The sequence below is a fragment of the Trichomycterus rosablanca genome, chromosome 5 (genome assembly GCF_030014385.1).
Source record: "Trichomycterus rosablanca isolate fTriRos1 chromosome 5, fTriRos1.hap1, whole genome shotgun sequence".
Classification (NCBI taxonomy): domain Eukaryota; kingdom Metazoa; phylum Chordata; class Actinopteri; order Siluriformes; family Trichomycteridae; genus Trichomycterus; species Trichomycterus rosablanca.
Window position 1 is genome coordinate 51603091 of NC_085992.1, and position 20631 is coordinate 51623721.

The 20631-nt window shown below is 40.0% G+C and overlaps 1 protein-coding gene across 1 annotated transcript; it reads left to right on the forward strand.

Moving 5' to 3' along the window:
* The first annotated feature begins 14910 nt into the window (after nt 1-14910).
* LOC134314672 (GTPase IMAP family member 7-like) lies at nt 14911-16048 on the forward strand. The gene is made up of 2 exons (XM_062995354.1): nt 14911-14949; nt 15201-16048. Exons 1-2 carry the CDS (start codon nt 14937-14939, stop codon nt 15965-15967), a joined length of 780 nt encoding a protein of 259 aa, XP_062851424.1. The 5' UTR covers nt 14911-14936; the 3' UTR covers nt 15968-16048.
* The last annotated feature ends 4583 nt before the right edge of the window (nt 16049-20631 follow it).

Consider the following 20631-nt stretch of genomic DNA (forward strand, 5'->3'; position numbering starts at 1 on the left):
ACTACTCTCAAAAACGTTCGCAAATAGACTGGGTAACGTTCTGGAGGAGGTGATACATCCTGACCAGACATATTGTGTACCTGGGAGGTCTATATTTGACAACATCTCTCTAGTAAGAGACATGTTGGAGGTCTCTAAACTTTTTGGGTTGGATACTGGTTTTATATCATTAGACTAAGAGAAAGCTTTTGACAGAGTCGAGCATGGTTATTTATGGAAAACCTTAGAAGCTTTTGGTTTTAACACTGCTTTTATTGACAAAGTCAGAGTTTTATACTGTGATATTGAGAGTATGCTAAAGTTTAATGGTGACCTATGCACTCCTTTTAAAGTGTGTAGGGGAGTGAGGCAGGGTTGTGCTCTGTCAGGAATGCTCTACGCCCTGGCAATAGAACCACTTTTAAACAAAATAAGAACCGAACTAGAAGGTATTTTGATTCCAGACTGCCAAAACATTTTCTGCCTGTCAGTCTATGCAGATGATATCATAGTAATGATAAATAAACAAAAATACATTGACAAACTACTTAGCATCACTAAGGATTATGGAAAAATCTCAGCTTCCAAAATAAACTGGAATAAAAGTGAGGCACTTTTAGTAGGACAATGGTCTAGTAATACTCTAAAGCAGGGGTGTCAAACTCAATCACAGAAGGGGCCAAAATTGAAAAAATGGTCTACGTCGCAGGCCAAACAAAATGAAAATTTATTCAACAATTTAAAACTCTTAAACAGAAATTTGAATTTCTACAACAGACTACAATTGCTTCTCAAAAAATAAAAATAATTTAAATAATAAAAATTAACAAATAAAATATAAAATGAAAAAATACAAATTTAAATTGTTTTTCATTAACAATACCTTCCAGCAAATGACTATGAACAATATGAATATATGAACAAGCTGATGAAAAATTGCAAAACTTTCACATATACTTTCACATACTTTCACACACGTCTTTTGAAAAAATGTAAAACAAAAACAATACAGGATATTTAATCTCTCTCATGCTATTTTGTCCAAGCCAGATGATTGGCATCTTTTTTTGGCTGCAAGTTCATTGATGTTTGGGGCTAGGTCCTGAGCTGTGGAAACTCTCAGGATAGAGTGGAGGTGTGCATCAGTGAGACGACGTCTGTGTGCGTTTTGTTCATCTTCATCACAGAGAAAAGTTGCTCACACATATATGTACTACCAAACATGCAGAGCATTAGCGCAGCTTGTAGGCGGAGTTGAGGCATCATTTCGGGGATGAACTGGGGGAATTGCGCCGGCCCTACAGAGTCATACTTTGCCCTAGGTGTGCCGTTACACTGGAGTTCTATCAGCTCCATCTGAATGTGTACAGGTGTTTTCTCCACATCAACTGCAAATGGATTACTGAGCAGTCCAAAATTAAATGTTTGCGCTTCAAAGTAAGCAAAGAGCCACGTGAACACCATGTGAAGTGTGCTCAGTTTATCGGCAAAATGCACAGTTAGGAACACAAAGGTGGAAATTTGGTTTGCGATTTTTTGGCAACAGGAAAAGTTACTCAAGTTTTCTTGAGTCTCCCACAGCCACAGCTTAACTTGAAAAGCTTTTACTGCATCATACATGTCCGTGATCACACGACCCCGTCCCTGAAGCTGAAGGTTTAGCGCAGTGAGATGCTTAGTTATGTCGCACAGAAACACTAACTCACACAGCCACTTTTCATCCCGCAGCACCGTGGTGTCTTTTCCTTTACTTTCCATGAACTGAAAGATTTCCTCACGCAGCTCGAAAAATCTGTTGAGCACTTTATTTCGACTTAGCCATCGACTTAGCACCTCTGTGTAATAGGGCACATCACCAAATTCAGAATGCATTTCTTCCAGAAAAGACTTAAATTGACGGTGGTTTAAACCTTTGGCTCTTATAAAGTTAACTGTCTGTGTTACAGTTGTAAGAGCAATAATTAAAGGTTGATAATGGAATGTAAAATGTTATTTCATATACAGTTGTTAAAACTATTGTTTTAAATTATTAGGTTACTTTTAATATGGAAGAGAGAGGAGATTGAGAGAGAGAGAGAGAGAGAGAGAGAGAGAGAGGATGTGTGTGTGAGAAGGGGAGAAGGAGAGCAGCGCATGTTTGGTCTGGTCGGTCTGTTATTACTGTCAGCTGTATGTAGCTGTAACCTGTTGTGCCTCATTAAAAGTGGTTTCACTGTTCAGCATCGAGTCTCCCTCATTTCTACCTGTACTCGCCTCGCTACCCAATCACCACCTGAATCAACCTACAGCCCGAGTGTTGGTAAGACGATACTAACAAAGTTACGTTTTACACAGTGCTCATTACATGTTCCATTTTTAGGGCTTTGCGGCATAGTGTTTTCTGGTGTATGATGCAGTGATACGTTGTCAACTCACTTGTGCAATTCTCGCTCTTCATCTTCTCTCGCATCCTTCCCACTAACCCACTCTTCTCTCCGCACATCGCAGGTGCCCCATCAGTCGTCAGTCCCGCAAGTTTGTCCCAAGGCAGTTTCATGTCATTTACACATTTAGACACTTCTTCAAATATGTATTTTCCCGTGGTAGTGCCATGCATTGATTTAATACACAAAAGTTCCTCTGTAACGCATAAACTGGAAATTTACTCCACGGATGAAGACTGACGGCTGTGCGGTGTCAGTCGTGTCAGTGCTCTCATCCACAGCAAGGAAATATGCAATAAAGTTTTTTCCCTTTTCCATCAACTGTGCTTGTAAATCACTGGCAAGCTCACCCATTCGATCAGCAACAGCTTAGGCTTACATTTAAAAAAGCTTGCTTTTTGTCTGGACACAAGACTTCGCACACTTTAATCATGCAGCGCTTCAAAAACTCCCCCTCGGTAAATGGCCGGGCTGATTTGGCTATTTCTTCTGCCACTATAAAACTAGCTTTCACAGCAGCTTCACTTTGTGATTTTGCTTTTGTGAACATATTTTGCTGTGACACCAGTCTCTTTTTAAACTCCTCTACCTTCTGTAACTTTTGCTGTAGGTCCAGGTTTTTGTACTTGTCCTGATGTTTCGTCTCATAGTGCCTCCTTATGTTATATTCTTTAATTACACCCACATTAGCTCCGCAAACAAGACACACCAGTTCACCTCCAACGTCAACAAACATGTACTCTGCTTCCCACCTGTTATAAAAGCCCCTGTTTTCAAAGTCCACTTTTCGTTTGGCCATTGTCTTGGGCAGCTAGCTTAAATGTCACTGACAAATGCATTCACTGAACACCGTTGAGTGTGTGTCGTTATAGCATATGAGTGGCGTGAGTGTGATTTACTGGTTGGCCATTGATAATAGACATATGAAACTATCTCGCGGGCCGGATATAATTGTATCACGGGCCGGATGTGGCCTGCGGGCCTTGAGTTTGACATGTCTACTCTAAAGCTTCCAGTAGGACTCCATCAGAATAGAGATGGTTTTAAATACCTAGGTGTTTATTTGGGAGACGACCAAACTGTCTCAAAAAACTGGGAAGGGGTTTTAGAGAGAATAATAGGACGTTTAGATAAATGGAGGTGGCTACTACCTAAAATGTCTTACAGAGGGCGCACACTTATAATAAACAATCTGGTAGCAGCCTCCCTCTGGCACAAAGTCACATGCATCGATTCTCCTGTTATCCTTCTGTCCAAAATACAGTCAGCTCTATTAGGTTTCTTCTGGGACAAGCTACACTGGGTACCCCAAGGCACTCTATACCTACCCAAAGAAGAAGGTGGTCAGGGATTAGTACACCTACAAAGCAGAACCGCTGCCTTCCGTCTATAATTTGTACAAAAACTTTTAGCAAATACCATGTGTAGCTGGAAATCTGCAGCCTGTGCTATTTTAAAAAGTTTTAAAAACCTGAAATGTGACAAAACCTTGTTTTTAATGGACTCAAAAAGACTGAACACCTCTAGTCTTCCAGTTTTCTATCACAATCTTTTTAAGGTCTGGAAACTGTTCAAGAGTGAAAGAGTAACAACTACAGACTCCCTATACTGGCTCCTAAATGAACCTCTACTCTACGGTACTCGTCTAGACATTGCAGGCAACGCGCTCAGTGAAGTGCTCCAACACCATCACCCTAAGACACCTGGTGGATGCTGCAGGACCAGACCTCCAGAACGTCACCCAAACAACTGCACAACTAAAGATAAGATCAACACGGACTTTGGGACAACTTTTACAGAAATGGAACTCTACTTTCACACACGAAGAAAAGGAAATGCTAAGAGAATACTGCAGCGGATCAGAGAAACCAGACGAGGGGGATCCTTTTCCTGAACTGGCTCTCTCACCAGACCTGGGGGAAAGTTTCTTTTTAAAGGGTAAAGAAAACATCAAAATGAACTTGTATGAGGTTAATGGAAAACGTCTTTACAAATCCTGTGTATATGTTTTTAATAAGAAATGTTTATGTAACAGAGTAGACACTCCCTGGCGAACTGTTCTGGGGTTGAGCGAAGAACAGCGACCCCAATGGAGAATCCTCTATAAGCCACCATTAGCCAAAAGAACTGGAGACTTGCAGTGGCGAGTTCTACACGGGATTGTTGCAGTAAATGCTTTTATCTCTATTTTATCTCCAGAAACAGATCAGAGCTGTCCCTTCTGTCCAGAGAAAGAAACCATTTTCCACGCTTTATGCAATGTGCCAGTCTAAAGCCACTTTTTACTTTTTTCAGCACATTTCAGCACGGCGGTAAAAATGATGTGAGATCATTTCCCTGAGAAAACATTCAATAAGAATTGTTGAAGCATTTAATATGATTACACATTACAGATTTAACATTATAAACATTTTATGATTAAAAAATTAAAAATTATTTTCAGCTTTTTCTGATTTTAATACTCTGTATACACATGGGCAAATTTTTTTTCTGCTTTAACAATAGACACTTGTGTGTAAAGACTTCTCACAAGACTTTAAAGTATGTCTGTGGAAATTTGTGCCCATTAAGTCTAAAGAATGGATGGGCAGTGATGTTGGTCAAGAAAATCTCAATTGACATTTCATTCCAGAGCTGTTGAGTGAGGTCAAGGCTCTGTACAGACCACTGGTGAGCTTTTCTTTATGTCTTTTTAGAGCTCACTTTGTGCACAGGGGCTCAGTCATGCTGGAAAGAGCCTTCCCTAAACTGTTGCTGCAAAGTTAGAAAGATATCATTTTCTTTCATACAGTTGATGTATTACACAGTGCCGGCTCCATCCAGATCTCAACTGTTGCAATGATGGCCAAGGTGACCTGTTCAATGGGTAAATTAACAGCTAGCTAACTAGACAATCATAAATTTGCATTGTGCCAATGAATCATCTGTCTAACTTGACACTATCACCTTGCATTGAACAATTAGTTTTTTTCCTGCTCACCCAATGTAGCATTACCTCAAGTAACCACTAGACAGCAATATAAATATTCGTGAAACACGTGACTCAACAAACAAGTTGACTCCAACTGTGTGTATATATATACAGTATATATACATATATTTCATTATATGTTTTCATGGTACAACACTATAGAAATTAAACGTGGATATAACTTAGAGTAGTCAGTGTACAGCTTGTATAGCAGTGTAGATTTACTGTCTTCTGAAAATAACTCAACACACAGCCATTAATGTCTAAATAGTTGGCAACATAAGTGAGTACACCCCACAGTGAACATGTCCAAATTGTGCCCAAAGTGTCAATATTTTGTGTGACCACCATTATTATCCAGCACTGCCTTAACCCTCCTGGGCATGGAATTCACCAGAGCTGCAAAGGTTGCTACTGGAATCCTCTTCCACTCCTCCATGATGACATCACGGAGCTGGTGGATGTTAGACTCCTTGAACTCCTCCACCTTCCACTTGAGGATGCCCCACAGGTGCTCAATTGGGTTTAGTCCATCACCTTTACCTTTAGCTTCCTCAGCAAGGCAATTGTCATCTTGGAGGTTGTGTTTGGGGTTGTTATCCTGTTGGAAAACTGCGGCCCAGTTTTCGAAGGGAGGGGATCATGCTGTGCTTCAGAATGTCGCAGTACATGTTGGAATTCATGTTCCCCTCAATGAACCGCAGCTCCCCAGTGCCGGCAGCACTCATGCAGCCCAAGACCATGATGCTACCACCACCATGCTTGACTGTAGACAAGAGACAGTTGTCTTGGTACTCCTCACCAGGGTGCCGCCACACATGCTGGACACCAACTGAGCCAAAGAAGTTTATCTTGGTCTCGTCAGACCACAGGGCATTCCAGTAATCCATGTTCTTGGACTGCTTGTCTTTAGCAAACTGTTTGTGAGCCTTCTTGTGCCTTCTTGTGCGTCAGCTTCCTTCTGGGATGACGACCATGCAGACCGAGTTGATGCAGTGTGCGGCGTATGGTCTGAGCACTGACAGGCTGACCTCCCACGTCTTCAACCTCTGCAGCAATGCTGGCAGCACTCATGTGTCTATTTTTTGAAGCCAACATCTGGATATGACGCTGAATACATGGACTCGACTTCTTTGGTCGACCCTGGTGAAGCCTGTTCCGAGTGGAACCTGTCCTGGAAAACCGCTGTATGACCTTGGCCACCATGCTGTAGCTCAGTTTCAGGGTGTTAGCAATCTTCTTATAGCCCAGGCCATCTTTGTGGAGAGCAACAATTCTATTCTCACATCCTCAGAGAGTTCTTTGCCGTGAGGTGCCATGTTGAATATCCAGTGGCCAGTATGAGAAAATTGTACCCAAAACACCAAATTTAACAGCCCTGCTCCCCATTTACACCTGGGACCTTGACACATGACACCAGGGAGGGACAACGACACTTTTGGGCACAATTTGGACATGTTCACTGTGGGGTGTACTCACTTAAATCACACTTTTTTCAATTTCCCAAAAAAAACCAAAAAAAAACAAAAAAAAAACCACTTTGGTTTTAACAGGTTTCTGCAGATTTGTGTTCTTTGACTGTTGTTTACTAAAACTTGAGAAATTAAATGTTTACTATGGAAGCACTTCTGTAAGTCGCTCTGGATAAGAGCGTCTGCTAAATGCAGAAAATGTAAATGTAAAATGTTGCAGCTATTTAGACATTAATGGCTGTGTGTTGAGTTATTTTCAGAAGACAGTAAATCTACACTGCTATACAAGCTGTACACTGACTACTCTAAGTTATATCCAAGTTTCATTTCTATAGTGTTGTACCATGAAAAGATATAATAAAATATTTTTTCTCACTTTTGTACCATGAATATATTCGCACAGCAGACAGTGTTTTTCCAGTGTTTTCTTTATATTTTGTAAAATTCAATATTAAAATGTTCCCAAAGAAGGTGCAGAGGAAGCGTAGTGACAGTGGAGAAACAATGTAAAGCTTTAACACTCACAATAATTTATTTCAGTTTTCATCAGAGAGCATTTTATATTTGGTGCAGCAGATCCAGAATAAGGATTGGCAATGCTACTGGGGCTGATGTTAAATGAATAAAAGACTTACAATTACAACGACTGAATGGCACTCCTCTTAATGACAAGATTGAGTAGCTCCGAGTTGACATGGCCATGTTGACCAGATAGCTAACTTCTCCAATTATCCCTACACCAGCTTATGTGGAACACAAGCTAGTGTGAGCCCTCCCAGAACCCATAAATATTGCACTGCAGTGACTACAGATGGAAAAAAAATGCCTTAATATAATATATGACTATTATATGACTATGATATTCAGAGACCAGACAAACTGTACAGAACAGGTACAGAAAACAATTTTCCCCTTTGCCCTTTGGTGGTGCGTCACCTGTTTGCCCGAAAGAACAAATTAGAAGGGGTGTCCCGATATTTCTTTTTGTCCATATAGTGCACATAGAATAAAGAGTGTTTGGGAAATTATCCATAAGTAAGTCTGACATACAGCATCAGAAGTAAACTTTTGTTTATCAAAACTATTCAAATAATTTTATCAATACTATTCAAAAGTTCATGTTTCTAATGACATACAGAAAGAATTGAAAAAAGAAAAAAAACTACATAAAATCTCTTTACAACACAGTTAAAGTAACACGGTGATGTGTCAGGAAGACTACACTGCAAAAAATGTGGAGTAAGATTTACTTTAAAAAACTTTTTAAGTTTTTCCATGTACAAACTGCTAGTAAATTTAACAGACCATATATTCCAGTAAAAGTTACTTTGCTTCACACTGCTTCAAGTATATTTTAATAGCTGTATCTTAGTAGATTTTACTTAAACATTGCAGCACTAAAATCATTAAAACATGGCTTATAAAATGCTGTATTATATATATTACACGCAGCGGCCGCTCTGGGGTCGAAAAACGGTGTTTTTTGTTGTTTTGCAGAAAAGTTTGTAAGTTTTGTTTAGGACAGTTTTGTTTATAAACGTATGGAAACCACTTTTGACTCAGTTTACAACCGCCATACACTGCTACAATTGAGAAAACAGTCAGAAACCAACCTGCAAGATGATCTGCAGCGAACTCTGCATGAACTCTGCCTACTTCGCGAACCAGGCCTGCAGTCCTCGGAGTTACCTGAAGCAGGTGACCGGGGGAGGGGCGCCGCAAGCGGTGCTCGAGGAAGCAGAAGCGTGGAAAGCGAGCCGGGGTCCGTGCTAGGCTAAAAGCTAACCCAAGCCGGCCGGCTCTACCATCGTTATTCCTCGCAAATGCATGCTCTCTGGAGAATAAACTGGACTGTATCAGACTTCAGCGAACTACCCAATGTGAGTACAGAGACTGTTGTGTTTTAATTTTCACTGAAACATGGCTTAGCGACAACATTCCAGACAGTGCCATTCAGCTAGACGGGCTAGCATCGTATCGCGCCGATAGAAACGCAGCTCAGTCCGGTAAAACACGAGGAGGAGGCGTTTGTGTTTACATTAACACCGAATGGTGCAAGGACTCTGTGCTTGTTGTGGCGTACTGTTCTCCGATGGTGGAATTTGCTATTGTTAGATGCAGACCTTTTTATTTACCACGGGAATTCACCAGCGTGCTTATTGTTGCGGTGTATCTTCCGCCCAGCGCGAACGCGAAGTTAGCATTGAGCGAACTCTACAGAGCCATCAGCGAACTGCAGACCATTCATCCAGACGGACTGTTTATTATCGCTGGGGATTTTAATCATGCAAATCTCAAGTCTGTTCTCCCTAAATTCCATCAGCATGTGGACTTTGCTACGAGAGGAGCGAACACGCTGGATAATGTTTACACCAACATTGCCGGTGCGTACCGGGCGGAGCCCCGCCCCCACCTCGGATACTCAGAGCACATCTCTGTAATGCTAATTCCAGCATACAGAGCACTCGTCAGGCGCTCCAGACCTGCACAGAAACAGGTGAAAACCTGGCCAGAAGGATCCATCTCTGCTCTTCAGGACTGTTTTGAGTGCACTGACTGGGACATGTTTAGGGAGGCTGCAACATACGGCGATTACACTGATCTAGAGGAGTACACGACTTCAGTGACCTGCTACATCAGCAAATGCATTGAGGACGTCACTACCACTAGAACCATCACTTCCAGACCCAACCAGAAGCCGTGGATGACTCCAGAGGTGCGTGCACTGCTGAGGGCCCGAGACTCCGCTTTTAAAGCAGGTGACCAGCCGGCTCTGAGAACAGCGAGAGCCAGACTGTCCAGGGCGATCCGAGAAGCAAAGCGCGCACACGGCCAGAACATCCACAGCCACTTCCAGAACAGCGGTGACACACGGCGCTTGTGGCAGGGCATCCAGGCCATCACCAACTACAGGACGACCCCACCCGTCTGTGACAGTGATGCCTCCCTTCCAGATGCGCTGAACGACTTCTACGCTCGGTTCGAGGCGCAGAACAACATGTTGGCGAGGAAGATGATCCCACCTGGTGACGACCAGGTGCTTCGTCTCTCCACAGCGGACGTGAGGAGAACTCTGCACAGAGTCAACCCACGGAAGGCTTCTGGACCAGACAACATTCCTGGCCGAGTGCTCAAAGGATGTGCAGACCAGCTGGCAGATGTATTCACTGACATCTTCAACATCTCCCTGAGCAGCGCCATCGTTCCAACATGCCTCAAGACGACCACCATCGTACCCGTGCCAAAGCAGTCATCTGTGTCATGCTTCAACGACTATCGTCCCGTAGCACTCACGCCTATCATCATGAAGTGCTTCGAGAAACTAGTCATGAGGCATATTAAGACCCTACTGCCTCCCACCATGGACCCACTGCAGTTTGCGTACCGTCCTAACCGCTCAACGGACGACGCCATATCCACTACACTTCACCTTCTACACACCTGGACAGAAAGAACACTTACGTCAGGATGCTGTTCATAGACTTTAGCTCAGCATTCAACACCATCATTCCTCAGCATCTAATTGGAAAGCTGAGCACGCTGGGCCTGAACACCTCTCTCTGCAACTGGATCCTGGATTTCTTGACTGAGAGACCTCAGTCCGTCCGGATCGGTAAGAACACCTCCAGCACCACCACACTGAGCACCGGCGCTCCCCAAGGCTGTGTGCTCAGTCCACTGCTGTTTACTCTGCTTACGCACGACTGTACAGCAATGCACAGCTCGAATTCCATCGTTAAGTTTGCAGACGACACAACTGTGGTGGGACTCATCAGCAACAACGATGAGTCAGCGTACAGAGAGGAGATACAACATCTAACGAACTGGTGCCAAGTCAACAACCTGTCTCTGAATGTGGATAAAACCAAAGAGATGGTCATTGACTTTAGAAAGACACTAAGGGACCACTCCCCACTGCACATCGACGGCTCATCTGTTGAGATCGTCAAGAGCACCAAATTTCTCGGTGTTCATCTGGAGGAGAATCTCACCTGGACCCTCAACACCAGTTCCATCACCAAGAAAGCCCAGCAGCGTCTCTACTTTTTGAGAAGACTGAGGAAAGCTCATCTGCCACCCCCCATTCTCACCACGTTCTACAGAGGAACAATCGAGAGCATCCTGAGCGGCTGCATCACTGTCTGGTTCGGAAATTGTACTGCGTCGGACCGCAGGACTCTCCAGCGAGTAGTGAGGACAGCTGAAAAGATCATCGGGGTCGCTCTTCCATCTCTCACGGACATTTTTAACACCCGCTGCATCCGCAAAGCTCTCAGCATTGTGGACGATCCAACCCATCCATCACATGGACTTTTTACTTTGCTCCCGTCTGGGAGACGATACCGCAGCATCCGGACTAACACAACCAGACTGTGTAACAGTTTTATCCCTCAAGCAATCAGAGTCCTAAACTCAGTACTGTAACAATTTCCTCAGGAAATTTTCTGCTGCCACACACTGAACTGTATTGACTGTTACTTGCATTTTTGACTATGTTACTTGTATTTTTGCACACCTCCTGGAAATGCACAATAATTTCTGCACCTTACTTGTATTTTGCACCTTATTTACTTTTTAGGCACCTTATCTGCATTGCCAATTTTACGCTGCTAATGTACAACATGTCACTACCTCAGGAACCATTGTACCATCTATTCACCATCATGTACTAACACTTGTCTTTAGTCCTGTCTTCTAATTACTTGTTTAGATTAGGGATAATTAGGAATATCTTTTGTAGTTATTTATTATAGGATTTTTTGTATTATTGTTGTATTTGCACTGTTTTGTATTGTCTTGCACTTTTTGTACCGTGTTACACCGTGATCCTAGAGGAACGCTGTTTCGTTTCAATATTTGTATGTAGCTGAAATGACAATAAAACCTCTCTGACTCTGACTCTCTGATTATATATTATTAAAATGCTATATTATAAAATGCCAAATAATTTTACATTATTCAATTCAACATCAATGATTACCATATACAAAAGCCACTATAACAGACAGACAACATTTTTTGTCAAACTTTTTTATTTGTTTTGCTCAATTAATGGAAATGCATTTTCACTTACAGTTCAGTGGACAAAATGTCTTTCAAACAGCGTGTTTTCTCAAGTCTCACTCGCTACACAAAAGTAAAAACTGTAAATGGAAAACAAACTATAAAAGTGTCACAGTGTAAGGACAAAATAAATAATATCAATCTTTCAAACATTTTTCTGAAAACTTGCAGTAAAAAATAAAAATAGATGCAAGTAAAAGTGCAAGAGAAACACTCGCTCCAGGTGGACTGTAGTTCTCCTCCTGAACTCATCTTTCACCTAAGACAAAGATAAAAAAAATAACATAAGTTAGTAATTATGAAGTTTATGTAGACCTCAGAATGTTATGTTTTATACAACAGGTAGTTCCGACCTTACAATCTGATTGGTTGAGAAGCGTTCTAACCAGCCCCGGTTCTGGACTGCTTTGCTTGGGGGGGCAGTAAAACCTAATGAGGGGGCATGTTGATAGTCATGTTTTTGAAGCCAGAAATATATTCAAGGCTTGATTTGTGCATGAATGATGACAGTCAAGCTATTGATACTGGCTTAAAGTGATGTATGAGGTAAAGAAATAAAAATGCATGTTTTCGAACTTAAACTTAAAACCCAATGATTAAAAAATACATGTTGATTATGTAAATGGAGAAAAAAGATTATCTAATTGTATTTCATTTTAATACGCCCCCTTAATTAAATTGCCATTACTAATAGAACAACTCTATTTCTTGAAAGGCTTTAATACAAATTTAAGTCAAAGCTGACAAATGTACCTACACACAGACTGAGAATATTCAAACGTGGAAATAGGAATGAGTGAGAATATTTATATTATTGGGAAATTAAAATATAAAGAAAACAAAAGAATACTAATTCTGTAAAAAAAAAGTGTTTACCAGTATACCTGCCTCTCGCTCACACTAACAGAACATATACTGCCGAACTGAACTGTTTGGGGCAGTCTGCCGATTTTTATATGACTCAAAGAGCCAATCAGGAATAAGCAAGGAAATATCTTCACACTGTAAAACAAAATGCATTTTTGTGATTGGTTCAGAGATAATTTTAAAAATAGCCGTTGCTTGCATTGTGCTTGGGGGGGCAAAGACACAATTTGGGGGGGCAATGCCCCCCTCAGCCCCCCCCTAGCACCGGCCCTGGTTCTAACCCAGCTGATATTGGTGATAACGGCACGGCCTTTTCACACCACAATGATATTACTCCGCTGACGCGTTGCCAGTAACGACAAGCTTCATGCACACACACGCGCACGCAGCAACACGGACCTTATTCCCGATCACGTTTTAAATCCGTGATCTGATACACAATCTAGCGCACTGTGTAAGGAACATAAATCAATTGTCTAATTCACTATCTAGTGCACTGTGTAGGGAACATATATCCATGATCTGATACACAATCTAGTGCACTATGTAGGGAACATTAATGTGTTTGTAACGCGAACAGTTAGCTTAATAGCCCAGTTAGCAGCTCCTAAAAGTTCTGTTATCACCCATAATCCTTTGGTGTGTGTGAGAGATTTTTTGTTTCTTTTTTTCCTTTCGGAGGTTCTTGCCTTTTTCTTCTTCTTGTTGTTCTTACCTCCCTGAAATGAGTTTTTGCAACTTGGGACGTCTGCTTTGTAGTGTTAAACTTTATATTCGGTGTGGAACTACTTTTTGGTGGAAGGTATTGTCAATATTAAAGCATATTTATTATGAAATTCAGGGCTTCTTTGATTTATTTTCTTTCTTTCTTTTGTAAAAACTGTCGTATAAAAGCAGTAGAACACTCGAGGTCGTGCGTTATCGCGAATAACATCACGGCCGTGATGATCTACTCGCCTTCGGCTCTTGCCTGCGACCGAATCACAGCCGTGATGTTATTCGCGATAACACGCTCCCTCTCGTGTTCTATTGCTTAAACATATTATGATTCTATTTTACTTTCTCAAGGTTTGCTCACAGGTCGCCTAATAATGCACATTTGTATTTGAAAGATCCGGGATTTATTTTTAAGTAGCAAAATGGGCTTTCATAATCATGAGACAAAAGAACTATTTTAGAACCAACATTTTAAGCCCATGTTCATTAAACAGAACAAGTTATCACGATTAATATAACTACATAACATTAATTCTGCCATGCTAACAGATGATAATTTGGAGTCAATAGTGTAGAAAGTTAAACGACTTTTTAAATATTTATAATATTAACTGGCACGGTAATATAATTTCTTAAAAAGTGACAACTTACCATAAAACAGTCCCCTTTGGCCAAAGTATGTCCTCAACAACCGAAAAACGTTGTGGTGAGAAGACTTGAGAAAATTCAAAAATCAGCAGCTCGTTTTGCACTCTGTGTGTGGAACATGTTCGAACTTGCCAGGCAATGCGCATGCGTGGAGCATATAGTAATATTTACTAGAAGTTTTTAGTTTTGCTTTGCTTCAATCCAAGAAATAAAAAACATAGTTAATTTTACTTGGTATTTAGAATAAATAAATTAATAAATATTTGATGAGAAATAGTTACAAAGAAACACCAAGTAACACTAAATTATATGTGAAATTCTTAAGTAGCAAGGCTTTACTAAAATATTCTTGTATAAAGTACTTAAAAATTTTCACTCTATTTACTAAGTCAAAAAATCCTTTTTTGCAGTGTACCGTAACACGGTTAATATGAACAATATGGTAATCCATTGGATCTCGTACCTGAGTGGAATTTGTTTTAAAAAAAAATAATAATTCAAGTAATGTTTACTCACTCACTACAAAAGAAAATGTAGCATACTTTTAAACACAATATATGACATCACCTTTCTAAAGTCAGCTAAGGAGTAGGTAGAAGGAAGTGTTATCTAAGGATATTTATAGTTTTATTTGGTTCAGCCTCACAAGCTGAGACATCCAATCATGAAATATGAGGTGAGTCTGAGTCTACAAATCCCAGCCCATTTCATCAGCATATAAAACGCTTGAGACTAAATTCAGATAAACTCATCTTCAAATCAAACACTAATCACTGCATTATTACTACAACAGCAATGGCTAGCATGGGTAAGTCTTTTTAAAAATGTGTTGAAAAACACGTTTTTCTTCAGTTAAAAGACCTCAGTGTTAAGTACCTGCAGCTTAAATAAAGCTACATGATTATGTAAGTGAAATATTAAACTCTATCTTATGATAACTGAGTGCAGAGTGTAAAATTACTGGCAACCAGATTCATAGTTTCTTAAAACCTATAAATATTTGTCTCTTATGGTTATCACTATTTACCAACAAGGTTTTTTTTTTTTTTAACACCACAGGTTTGGAATCATGGCGCTTTGTTCTACTGGGCAAGACTGGAGTTGGCAAAAGTGCCACAGGAAACACCATTCTGGGTAAGAAGATTTTTCAGTCAGAAGCTAGGTCCTCATCTGTAACAGCTCAATGCAATGTTCAAACAAAAGAAATAAATCAAAAAATGATTACAGTCATGGACACCCCTGGTTTATATGACACACACCTGTCTAATGAGACAATCCTAAAAGAAATTGTGCGTGGCCTCCAGCTAATCGCTCCTGGTCCTCACGCCTTCATTCTGGTGATCAATTCGAGGCGCTTTACCGAAGAGGAAAGAAACACAGTCAAGTACTTTCAGGAAATCTTAGGTGAGGAAGTGTACAAGTACATGATTGTGTTGTTCACATGGGGAGATGATCTGGAGTATGAAAAGAAAACCATAGATACCTTCATCAGAGAAGCTGGATCTGAACTTCAGCAGCTAATAGCTTCATGTGAAGGGCGCCATTACGTGTTTAACAACAGACGCCCAGAAAATCGCACTCAGGTGAACGTTCTACTAGAGAAGGTTGACAAGATGCTGCAAGTAAATAATTATGAGTACTACAGTTATGGACTGTTTAAGATAACAAAGGAAAGTAATGATCAGAAAAAACAAAATAAAAATCAAGAGCGAAGAATTGCTGAACTGGAGGCTCAAGTACGAGAGCAGCAAAAAATCACTGAACGGGAGGCTAAAGTGCGAGAGCTGCAGAAGAAAAGCAGAAATGAGAGTTGTAACATACTGTAGTGTGAAATTAAGTCATCAGTTTCTGTTAGAGAGGTTCTAAATAAATTTTAAAACAGAGAGAGTCGTATAATTGCTCATACAAAACAGTCATTTGGATCATTTGTGTTTTGTCTGTATTATTCTGGTATGAGGTTTAATTAAAATACATCAATCTTTATAATTAATTAAATGGAACGAGTTTTTTTCTTTTTGTTTCAAGTATTCTGTTTACAGGTAGCAATCATATGTATCAACAGACTAAACCAACAGGAAGTTTTACAATGTTTACTTCTAGTGATAGAATAACATATAATATTAAATGATGTTACAGTTACATGGATTGTATGATGATGATTTTTATGGATTTTAACAATCTAGCTTTAACTTTTATTTAACCATTAACTATGTGAATAAAATAACATTAATTTATCAATGCAGTTTTTGGCATTCTTGTATAGTGTTCTTTACATGTGGTGTGAAAAATAAAGCTTTTAAGAGTTGCATGTTTATAAATGATTATTTTTTCCTGCAAACATCACAGGCAGAATTGTTAGAAATTAGACGAGGCTGGTTTGAATGCAGTAGCAGGTAGTTTATTAACTTAAATAAGTTCAGGCAGAGCTATCCAAACCTTTATTCAAGTGGTGTAGTATAAAAAACAGGCAAATAAATCAATACAAGGGCTCGGTTGAAGTCTTAGAATACGTAGAATAGAGTAGAATAGAATAGAATAGAATAGAATAGAATAGAATAGAATAGAATAGAATAGAATAGAATAGAATAGAATAGAATAGAATAGAATAGAATAGAATAGAATAGAATAGAATAGAATAGAATAGAATAGAATAGAATAGAATAGAATAGAATAGAATCTTTATTGTCACTATACACAGACAATAAAATTTTGCATAGTATCTCTCCAGTAGAGTAGCAGCAGTAGAGAAAAAGATTGTTATTAGTATTAAAATCACAAAAATTATTTACATTCTAAAAAATAACATTTAAGTTTTACACTCTGCTAAAGTAAATTTACATTTGTAGTTTTAAGTATTAAATACTGACTGTGTGCAAATGCAGTTGGTCAGTTGCTCAGACATGTAGACTCAGAGGAACTTCAGGTTTTCCACCATCTCTACCGCTTCTCCATGGATGTGAAGGGGGAGGTGGTCTATCTCCTTTGTTCTTCGAAAGTCTATGATGATCTCCTTTGTCTTAGTGGCATAAAAACCAGGTTGTTGTATCTACACCAATCAGACGAATGAGATACCTCATGCCTGTAGGCCATCTCCTCATTGTTGGAAATCAGTCCACCTATATCTGGACCTGCCGCTTTGCTTTGTATTCCTCTGGCAAAAAACTGAATTTAAAATAAAAAACTGTAATTTCTATTCATAAATGTTCAGGGGTCAAAACATTGAAAAAGCATTAAATGGTGGTCGGTAGGAAGTGAGGGCAGAATCAAAGATCAGATGGTGAAAGTTAATGGAAAACAACTGTGGTGTGAAATTCAGAGAAGAGAAAACTTCACCGCAAGTTAAGGAAATCAGCAAGCAATGTACTTAATCTTCTCAACTGTTAGTTTAAATCGAAATATCTGGGTAAAAATAAGCCGTATTTAACCTGGTTGATGTGTTAAACTCTAAAATATCTGTAGATCACACAAATGTTATTTTAATAAAATATAATTTCTAACTTATATGTCAACTACAAGCAACAGCTGAAAATCATCCTTTTCCTTGTTGAGATCATTAAAGTTAAAGACGTGCTGCATGTTCCTCAACACCATGAATGTTTCCTCTGCCGGTGTAATTTAGAAGTTAGTTGAGGAAATATCAGTCGGCGGGTGAGTTTTTAAAAATGATGGACGTGTCTTCATGAGTTTTGCAATGAATTAATTCCAAACAAATGTAGTGAAACTTTTTATCTGTGGTTTGATTATAATCGAAAATGTTAGCTAGATATCTGAACAATGTTAATGCTAATAATAAGAAATAAAATCTCTGATGCTGCGGATTTACTTTGTTAATCATTCCTAACATACATCAGAGGTTTTGAAATTACAATATTTCAGTGTCTCTGTGTGAACGTAGGAGGCGCTTCACTCTGATGGGTTTTAAAGAACATTTGTTTGCACTTGCGCATTAATGTGTTTAACCACTGATCTAATTTATACAATTACATTTTCAGCATTTAGCAGACGCCTTTATCCAAAGCGACTTACAGTACAGTTACAGTATACAATCTGAGCAATTGAGGGTTAAGGGCCTTGCTCAAGGGCCCAACAGCAACAACCTGGCAGTTGTGAGGCTTGAACCAGCGACCTTTTGATTACTAGTCCAGTACCCTAACCTCTAGGCTACGGCTTGCCCTGGCGCAATTTACAGGCGCAGATTCACCAAACCTGCTTGCAGTTTGTGACACATCTTTTCAGTTTGATACATCAGTTAGGTAAAAAATTATTGTTGTTTAATTTTGTAGTAACAAATTTACATACGGCAAATGTATCGGAGTAAAGTACACATACTCCAAAATACTACTTAAGTACTGTAACGAAGTTTTATTACTTCATTACTATACACCACTGTGATAGATCAAATCTAATTGTTAACTAGATTGTTTAACAAAAACAGCTCTAATTACATCTCCTTCTTCTTTGATCCACCACTTCATCTTCATAAATCTCCTCTCTTCTCCATCTCAAAACCCAATTGTGGGGCATATGCACTGATGAAATTCACCAGCACCCATTCATTTCCAGTTTTATCACCCTATCAGACTCTTTTCACCTCCACTACATGTTTGATGTATGTTTTTTAAGATTACCCTTACCCCATTTCCCTCCAATCTACACCATGGTTGTTTGTTTGTTTATTAGGATTTTAACATCATGTTTTACACTTTTGGTTACATTCATGACAGGAAACGGTCGTTTATCTTCACACAAGATTCATCAGTTCACAAGGTTACATCATACACAGTCACGGACAATTCAGTGTCTCCAATTCACCTCACTTGCATGTTTTTAGACTGTGGAAGGAAACCGGAGCTCCCGGAGTAAACCCACTCAGACACAGGGAGAACATGCAAACTCCACACAGAAAAGACCCGGACCGCCCCATCTGGGGATCGAACCCAGGACCTTCTTGCTGTGAGGCGACAGTGCTACCCACTTAGCCACCGTGCCGCCCTTCTACACCATGGTAGAACAGTTTAAACCAGCCCCCAATGCTCCAGTCTTAAACTCCAAATGGTCTTTTTTTACATATAGTATGCATGGCTGGATTACTGACCGGGCCAGTGGGGCCAGCGCCCAGGGGCCCTTGAGGTCAGGGGGTCCCGGGGGGGCCCTGGCCCAAAACGTTTTGCGATGCCTATCAACATTTATGATACAATATATTTTTATTTCCGAGGGCCCTCCATTTTAAGGATCCTCTGACTATTAGGGACATTGACCCCACGGCCTCTTTGGGGCCCTAGCCATGCTTTTGGGGGCCCTAGCCATGCTTTTGGGCCCCTTATGAAAATGGATGAGGCGTTGTGGCACTGCTCTGACTTCGACTTCTGGCTATTAGGGGTCCTAGGAAAGAGAGGGGCATATTTTTAGAGGGCCCTGGTTATGAGAGCCCCTACCAGGGGGCCCTAGAGAAGAGCAGGGCATACCATTAGAGGGCCCTTGATCACGAGGGCCCCTGCTATGGGGCCCTTGACTTCCATAGAAGTCATTTACCATGGCTCCTTGACTTTCTAGGGACCTACAAATTGCCAGGCAAGCTACCATATTTCATAACAGACGTTTTGTTGCAAATATGCGATTCAGGCCCTTACTTAATGTTTCTGAATTTGTATTGTTTCAAAATTATTATGTTCAATTTCTCTTAAGCGCAGAGACACAAATTAATTTTGCAATTTTGCAATTATTTAAATTTAACTCTTTGCCCAGGGGCCCAGACTATCCTTAATCCGTCCTTGATAGTATGGAATTTAACTGCCAATGATCCACTATCTTCTAAAAGCCGCTGGATGAGAGATTTTACAGATTCTTAGTGAGAAAGGTGAGTCCACTGAAAGGGCTGATGCACTGGAACATCATCTAGCTAAGCAATCTCATAGGTATTTTATTTAAGATCATTAATTCCTAATATACTCAGCATTACCACCTAACAACCTTGAATCCTAACCATTTACAGTCTTTCTTTTGCAAATAAGACGAATGCTTAAAAATAAACCAGAATGTAACCAGAGATCTCATGTCTATTAGGCAGGAACTTGTTAAGCCTCCCATAGACACACAACACAAAACAATTCCCAAGGAGGAGAAGGTCAGGGAAAAAAACCTAATTTTTCATTAAGCCATTTTAGAGGATTGTGCAACTGTAGCCTCATAATGGACATAAGCTAAACTTCAGTATTTAACCCCAAAGCAGGAGTCTTACGATTTTTTTATATTTGCAATTATTTTCTGGGTTAATGCAGTTATTAATGATTAGATCTAATGTCATTTAACTTTTGGACCTAGGCTTAAAGCTAGTGGTGGGCACATCGATCCAAATATCGATAGTATCAATAACAATGTTGGTATGGGTATGGGATGGATACTAGTGTGATGGGATGGATACTTTAGCAATTTGATGATGCAGCTACCTTAATTATTAAAAAGTATCAGTATCGGATCTGTATCAGAGCGA